Consider the following 8,318-nt stretch of genomic DNA (forward strand, 5'->3'; position numbering starts at 1 on the left):
CTCCTTCACAGCTCCCTCCCACTGGTGCAGGTCCCGTCCCTATTCTTTTGTCTCTGTTTTTTCTTTTTTCTTTTGCCCTACCCAGGTACGTGGGGAGTTTCTTGCCTTTTGGGAGGTCTGAGGTCTTCTGCCAGCATTCAGTAGGTGTTCTGTAGGAGCTGTTCCACATGTAGATGTATTTCTGATGTATTTGTGGGGAGGAAGGTGATCTCCACGTCTTACTCTTGCGCCATCTTGAAGGTCTCGCCTCAAATGAATTTATGCAAAGTCAATCTGAGTTTACCTATACTTTTTCTTATGAAATGTGGGAAAGGGATGTATTAGCAGGGAAAGTGTCCCCCAGTAGACTAGTTGAGTGATTTTGGAAAGGAAGAGGCCCAGATGGTGGCTGTCCCCCTGGCCTTTAGTCACTGTACTTAGTATGTCAGCAGCCCTGTGCCCCTAGGCAGTATTTTCAGTCCTCTGCCAACTCCATGGTACCCTCTCCAGCATACTGGTCACCTCCCCTGCTCCCTGGACCATAAGTATCCTCACCCCTGCTCAGGGATGTGCAGGCTGTAGTCTTACAGAAGCAGCTTTTTTTTTTTTTTTTTTTTTTGTGGTATGCGGGCCTCCCCCTGCTGCGGCCTCTCCCGTTGCGGAGCACAGGCTCCGGACGCACAGGCTCAGCGGCCATGGCTCACGGGCCCAGCCGCTCCGCGGCACGTGGGATCCTCCCAGACCGGGGGGATGTGCAGGCTGTAGTCTTACAGAAGCAGCTTTTTTTTTTTTTTTTTTTTTGTGGTATGCGGGCCTCCCCCTGCTGCGGCCTCTCCCGTTGCGGAGCACAGGCTCCGGACGCACAGGCTCAGCGGCCATGGCTCACGGGCCCAGCCGCTCCGCGGCACGTGGGATCCTCCCAGACCGGGGCGCGAACCCGGTTCCCCTGCATCGGCAGGCGGACGCGCAACCACTGCGCCACCAGGGAAGCCCCAGAAGCAGCTTTGACAAGCACAGATATTTCTTAGGCTGGAGGCTTTGGGTGCCAGGAAATTAATTCATTGCCTATATTATCATTTCTGTAAGTCCAAACTTCTATAAGTGAGTTTGCTTGGAATAAACCATTTAGATTGGAGTAAAAGGAGATAAGGGAGATGGCTGGTATGTGTGGCAGGGTGAAGTGGAGAATAAAAGAGAGGGAATCTGTGTGAATGCACAAGAAAATATTTGCTTTAATACCACCTTGCTTCTGTAGAGCACTTTTCTGTTATAAAGCATTTTAATGCATATGAACTTATTTTTAAAAATCTGTACCTCAGGTAGAACTGGCTGACAGCAGGGAAGACTGGAAGGAGTCCAGGCAACAGTGACAAGACCTGGGCTAGAACACATGTGTCCCTAAATCACCATTTAAGTCTGGGAAGACTCTTAACTTCTCTGAGACTCAGTTTCCCTATTGCTCAAACAAAAACTAAATTAGAACAAGGGCTTGGATTATCTAATTTCTAGAGTCCCTTCGACTCTGAATGTTGATGATGCCATTTGTTATAACAACGTGTTGTTGCATAACTGATTACAATAGGGCTTTTGTGACACCAAGGGGAAAGTTAGATTTAATCCTGTAGAGGAAAAATGCTGGCTTAGAATGAGTTACAGATCTGCTGCTTGCTCATCAGCTGTGTGACTTTGACAAAGTGAGTAACTTCTCTGAGCCTCAGTTTCCTAACCAGGAAATGAGGACAATAAGACTTGTCTTGTAGGGCAGTTGTACTTGTTAAATGAGATAGTGAATCTGAACGTAATTTTAAACTCTAATGACCTGAAACATGTGATAATTTATTGCTATCACTATTACCAGCATGCAGAAAGATCCATTAGCCCTCTAAGAATTACCTAACAGGGCTTCCCTGGTGGCACGGTGGTTAAGAATCCGCCTGCTAATGAAGGGGACACGGGTTCGAGCCCTGGTCCGGGAAGATCCCACATGCCGTGGAGCAACTAAGCCCGTGAGCCACAACTACTGTGCCTGCGCTCTAGAGCCCGCGTGCCACAACTACTGAGTCCGCGTGCCACAACTACTGAAGCCCGTGCGCCTAGAGCCCGTGCTCTGCAACAAGAAAAGCCACCACAATGAGAAGCCCGTGCACCGCAACAAAGAGTAGCCCCCACTCTCAGCAACTAGAGAAAACCCGTGTGGAGCAGCGAAGACCCAATGCAGCCAAAAATTAAATAAATGAATAAATAAATAAATTTTAAAAAAAAAGAATTACCTAACAACAGAAACAAATGAATTGAGCAGCCCTTACTATTCGCCCAGCATAAGTCCTAATCAGGGAGTAAAGGCCATTTACAACTCCAGGGACAAAAAGTTTAGCTTCTTCCCTGCTTTACGACATCCATGGAGTAGACTTCTGTGTGCCCCTCGCCCCTGTAAGCCACATACAGAAGGCTTAGGCTACTAACAGTGATGATTTTCTCCACCGTGAGGGCAACGAAAGTAATCTCCTTATACAGATCTTTCAAAGACCAACAAAGACCACCATTTATATTAAAAATAATTAATTATACCATCATACTTAGAAAGGCAATACCTGTTCTTCCAAACTTTGTAAAATGACGATTACAGCACAACATCATGACTGGAAATGAGGAATCCTGGAACGTTCTTTGGAAGTACCTGGTCTTATTTTAAGTTGCCTAATAAAAGAACTGACACTCCACTGCCATCCCCAGGTACACAGCCCCTCCCAGCACATTTGGGGCTAAGTGTTCAGAATTATGCACGCAGACCTACATAATAGAAGCCTCTACTCCAAGGTAATGTTTCACTCCCTTTCTTGGAATTACTATGTATTACATTGTTATGTACAAGGTTGGAAAGAAGCTCATCTAAAAAGGGATAAACTTTTTTTTTTTTTTCCAGGATGACCAAGTAACAGAGGGCCTTCATCTCTGGGCAATATTCAGGAAGCCTATTGTCTTCTTTGTTCTCTGATGTTTTTGAGCTTGTCTGGGTTTTAAGTACTGGGTATCTTAGGCCATAGGTTTCAGCAGGAAAGTCTTTACATACAAATTAAATAACCCTTTTTTTAAAATTGAAGTAGAGTTGATTTACAGTGTTGTGTTAGTTTCCAGTGTACAGCAAAGCGATTGTTATATATATTCTTTTTCAGATTCTTTTCCATTATAGGTTATTACAAGATGTTGAATATAGTTCCCTGTGCTATACAGTAGGTCCTTGTTGTTTATCTATCTTATATATTAAATAAACTTTTAATTAATAGAATCTTACAGAAATCATAGCTTGCATGGACTGCATGTAAGAGGAAAAATAAATTTACTTTTAAAAACCTTAATTCTTTATATAATTTTGGCTTTTTAAAAAATACCTTGAAAATAAAAGCAAAGATAGCAAGTACTTTAAGGGTAAGACACCACCTTACCCATCCTTTATAATTTCCAAAGGGAGGAGCATAATAGATGTTTGATCAATGCTTGCCAAATTAAATTACTGTAAAAGTTTCATAAAGAAGATACACATTAAATCAGAATAAGAGTTTACCTAGCATTATTATAAAAGCTCCATCCCCAAATAAAATCAATAATGGTGTTAAGAGAAAGTGAAACTCTCTTCTAATGAACTTGATGAAATATCAGTTCTGTGCCTCATGGAAATTTGGGGCTAGAATTAATTCTTAATTCCGGCCTATTCCTACTTCAACCTTGCTGATCATCAGAGATATATAAGCAACAATTTGGCATTCCAATTAGTTAAACTCAATGCATTCTTTTAAACTCTAAAAGTATCTCTACAGAGTGAAAACAAACAAGAAAAAAAAAAATATATATATATACATATATAAGTTGTTTCAACCAACAGACTTAGGGATAATTGCTAGGAGTAAATGAATACCTTGTCACGACCAATAAATTTACCGATACCCTGCTAGAAATAAATGTCTACCTTGTCAATCTACCATTGCTTGCCACAGTTCTTTCTTTCCTTAAATGAATCATGTCTAACGCAGAACTGATAAGTAGTAATTGACTTAATTCTCTGAGCAACATGCATCTTCTGTATCATTATACACAGTTTTGGCCCAATATATTTACTGCACTTTTTACTGAGCAACATGGAAATGAGTGGTGAGTTGGCAGCCCAATAATAAATGGCCCTCAGGTTATCTGAGTTGCTCTCTGGCATTGACAAAAATGCTGATAAATTGGGTGGTAACTGAGAAAGAAAAGGAAGACGATTACTCCTGATGCTGAGATGCATTTATCCCCTGCCCCAGCCCTTACTGAACATGCATGCTCCTCCATCAGCCTGCAGGATCAGCCCTGAAACAGACAGCAGCCCAGGGTACCGCCCCATCTGGCACACAGGCTCATACCATGGCCCTCAGGTTATCTGAGTTGCTCTCTGGCATTGACAAAAATGCTGATAAATTGGGTGGTAACTGAGAAAGAAAAGGAAGACGATTACTCCTGATGCTGAGATGCATTTATCCCCTGCCCCAGCCCTTACTGAACATGCATGCTCCTCCATCAGCCTGCAGGATCAGCCCTGAAACAGACAGCAGCCCAGGGTACCGCCTGCAGCCACAAGCTGACCACGTGAGTGGCTGCCATGGGATGGGGGTAGGGGGTGGAGGAGAGCACTTTACCTTCCTGCACACAGATGGGTTTATCACTTGGGATCCAGCCCAGGGTTCCGTTCAGATGTTTCATACACAGTCTCTTTGTAGAGCCCTTCAGCTTGAATCCATCTTGGCAGTGAAATCGGGTGACAGAGCTTTCAAAGAAAACCCCTCCGCTGGGCGTCCTGAAGCCATTCTCAGGGACGCCTGGGTCAGCACACACCTGAAGGTCATCGAACCCTACATGGACAGAGAGAAGAAAAGGTGCCTCTGAATATATTCTTCGGATGCTGAAGGTTTCCCATGATAAATGGCAGACACTGTATTCTTTCCGATGCTATGGGCCACCCAACTCCACCAATAAAAAAGCCAAGAAAATAAACACTCTAGTGCACATTTCACACTGCTTTTTGCTCTTTGCTTAGAAAAGCGCTCATTAGTGATTTCAGTTCCACGGTCACGTTAGCCCTTCAAGGAGTTTCCAGGAGCAGGAGATGAGGAAAAGTAAACAACGAAAGCAATACAAAACGGTAAATGTCGAGACTGAAGTACAAAATGCAGAAGGGAGCGGAGGAGGAACAGGTAGTCGGGAAAGGGGGAGATGGAATCTGAGCCTGGCTTTGAAGGACGGGTAAGACTTCTAGGACAGAACCAACTTTGTGGAGGGCGACACAGGGGAATGGCGTGCACGATGGCCGGGCGGGGAGACCGCGGGCGTGTCTGCAGAGCAGCAGGCGGCTGAGAGCGATACAGGGTTTGCGGAAGAGGCAGGCTGGCGATGCCCACCCTCCCCTGCCCCCTGCCCTCGCCCCCATCAGCCAGGCCTGGTCCACATTTCTCCTCCTCCGGGAGGCCTTCCTTAACTCCACTCTCCCTGCCCGCCCCCCGCATTTGTTCCACCAGTGTAACGTGAACACAGCCCTGTACTGAATCATTTGGAGAATGATCGCCTCTCATTCTGGGTTACGAGCCCCTCGAGGACAGGTTTTGAGACTTTTTCACCCTCGTGAAACCTATCACAGCTCTGCCTAGAACGTGCTCCATAAATGTTTGATGAGTGAATAAACAGAGTTGGAAAAGGGAGTGGGAGACATACCGGGGTGACCCTAGAAAGCCAGGCTGAGCGAGGGGGCCAGTGTGGAGCCATGGAGCCGGGTAGCGGGGACCAGGAGGCCGACAGGACAGCAGCCTGAGGGACTTAAGTGGAGGAGAAGGAGCTAGGAGACCCCGGCAATGGTGCGGTCAGACGCGGTGGGCCTGAGAGCACAGGAAAGTGCTGGAAGCAGCAAGGAGGGCACCAGAGTGTGAGGCATCCCGGTTCCAGGGGCCCCTTGTCAACTGACTGGATGTCGGGGGGAGGGAGACAGCCAGATGGCTGGGACGAAGGCCCGACTCTGGCCTCAATGAGGAGGAGAGGGGTGGGGTCATGGCACGTACTGAGAGCTTCGGACGAAGACATGACTGGGACCGGATTTGCATTTTTGAACGATCTTTTGTGTGGCCACACGGAGCTCATGGATGTCTCGAGCTCGTCGGGGGACACCAAGGATAAGGAAGGGGTCGTCCATGGGCACAGTGCTCCAACGTACCCTCCAAGGAAAGCAATGTTGGCGACAGAGAGAACCCCAAACTTCTGCATACTACGAAGGCCTTCTACTCCATTTTCTTACAAAATCAACCAACAAATCCTTCCTGAAAAGGTACCCAGAGCGACCATGCATGACTTCATCCAGATGGGGGTGGTGTGCCCGTCCACCCCCGCCCCCAGCGCAGCTGCTGGTGCCAGGTCAAGACGTGGCAGAGGGACAGGGAAAGGCTGGGCCATCTTAGAAAATCTCAGGCCAGGCCGAGAGGCAGTATCACTGGGGCTCTTGGAGGACTTACGTGGTTTCCAGGTGATGCCCAGATGTCGGACTCATGAGACACCTGATCCTCTGTAACACACTGGGCTTGCAAATCGTCCTCAGCTGGTAGGTGATTCCCTGACCCCAACTTCCATGGGCTCGTGAAGGACTCACTTGCTGTCCTCCCCAACTGACCTCAAGACCCTGGACATTCTGCCAGCACCGCTGTGCTGAAAGCCACACGACACGGCACAGTAGACACCGCGGCAGCACGGGGTCCGGCAGTCATAACGTGCTCTCTCTGCCGAGGGCACGCGGCTGTGGACCAGGCGAAAAGTCAAGGAGGAAGAAAGCAGGGAAGTGGACAGCGTCCACATCTGACTCTATTACATCTTTAAGTGCGAGCAGGTCTGATACTTTATCAAACAGAAGATGCTTTGACAAAGGAGACGCCATCTAGCCTCTCAGCCCCCCTGACACGCAGCCGCAGCTCTGCCCCGCTGTGAGCGCCCTGACAGTGGAGGCTGTTTTCCAGCCCCTTGGAGGGTGACTAATACCCATCTGGGGGGAGGGCAGTAAAGTACTAGCAGGTCGTTAAGTGATGGCTTCATGTTTTTGTTTCAAGGGAAAGCACTGTAAATTGTCAAGTGCTTCCTAAGTGATGAAGGTCAAGGATTTCCTTCTGAGTCTGGCCGTCGCAGGGTGGGTCCTTTAAACGTATACCCATTATGGTATTGAGGGGGCAACTAGCAGCAATGGAATCCGTGATTCCATGCCAGCCTAGAAAGCCTAGAAGCATAAACATACAGAAACCTGAATGGTCTGGACGCTTTCTGGCAGTCTGTGAGGGCAAGTCACTCCGACACACACGCTGTAAGTCAAACAGAGGCTGTATCAGACACTGGGCGGCCACAGAAGGGCAAGCCGAGGGTAGGAGGAGGGGACAGCCTTCTGGAAGGTCTGGCGCTGACAGCTCACAGCTAGGCAGACACCCGCCAGCCGGAGGGAGGAAGGGCACTGGGGCGGGGGGGCAGGTCACAAGGCATGGAGGCGGGAAGCCGCTGAGCACATTTCAGGGAAGAGGTCGTTCTGCCAGGCTGGGGACAGGGTGACTGCCACAGGTGGAGCCCTGGGCTCCTGGAGGGTGGTGAAGGGAGGGCAGGAGACGGCGACGGCAGATCCCGAAGGCTGAGTGTGTTAGCTAAGGGTCTGGACTTGATGAGGAGGTGAGGGGTAGGGGCATGGCATGTACTGAGAGCTCTGAACAAAGACATGACTGGGATCAGATTTGTTTTGTGGAATGATCTTTCCTGTACTTGCACGGAGGACTGACTCGTCCAGACCCAGCAGGAGGCAGGAAGCTCATCGGAGGTGCCTCCAGGCCACCAGCTGCACCAAAGGAGCAGGAGGGCAGCTTTGTAAAAGGACATTCAGGGATCCAGGCTCTCTCTGGCTGGGGTCGGGTCCAGAAGTCTTGAGTTTTAGAAAGTTCTCTCAATGACTCTTAGGCAGCCAGTCCCGCACCTGCCCGAGGGAGGGCCAGCACCTGAGAACTGTGGCATTTCAGGGCTCGCGCCAGAACTGGGTGGGAAACGAGGAGTCAGAACCAAGGCGGACGCAATGGAATAGAAAGAGGGCCACATGAGACGCTAAGGACACAGAATCACAAAACCTGTGACCGACTGGACGGAGGACGGGGTTAGGGGAATGAATTAAAAGAGAGGCATCTAGGGCTTCCCTGGTGGCGCAGTGGTTGAGAGTCCGCCTGCCGATGCAGGGGAACCGGGTTCGCGCCCCGGTCTGGGAGGATCCCACGTGCCGCGGAGCGGCTGGGCCCGTGAGCCACGGCCGCTGA

The 8,318-nt window shown here is 48.9% G+C and overlaps 1 protein-coding gene across 4 annotated transcripts in view; it reads right to left on the bottom strand.

Moving 5' to 3' along the window:
- The window catches only part of SUSD4 (sushi domain containing 4), a 135,621-nt gene that overhangs the window by 64,804 nt on the left and 62,499 nt on the right, over positions 1-8,318 (bottom strand). For all 4 annotated transcript variants that reach the window (XR_008617026.1, XM_055084043.1, XM_024130558.2 and 1 more), the window contains exon 3: positions 4,647-4,859. Coding sequence is in view for 3 of the 4 variants with exons in the window: in XM_055084043.1 (XP_054940018.1) it covers positions 4,647-4,859 (213 nt within the window). In the remaining variant the exon portion in view is untranslated. The remainder of the gene's footprint in view (positions 1-4,646; positions 4,860-8,318) is intronic.

Source organism: Physeter macrocephalus, chromosome 4 (genome assembly GCF_002837175.3).
Source record: "Physeter macrocephalus isolate SW-GA chromosome 4, ASM283717v5, whole genome shotgun sequence".
In the NCBI taxonomy this organism is placed as follows: Eukaryota; Metazoa; Chordata; class Mammalia; order Artiodactyla; family Physeteridae; genus Physeter; species Physeter macrocephalus.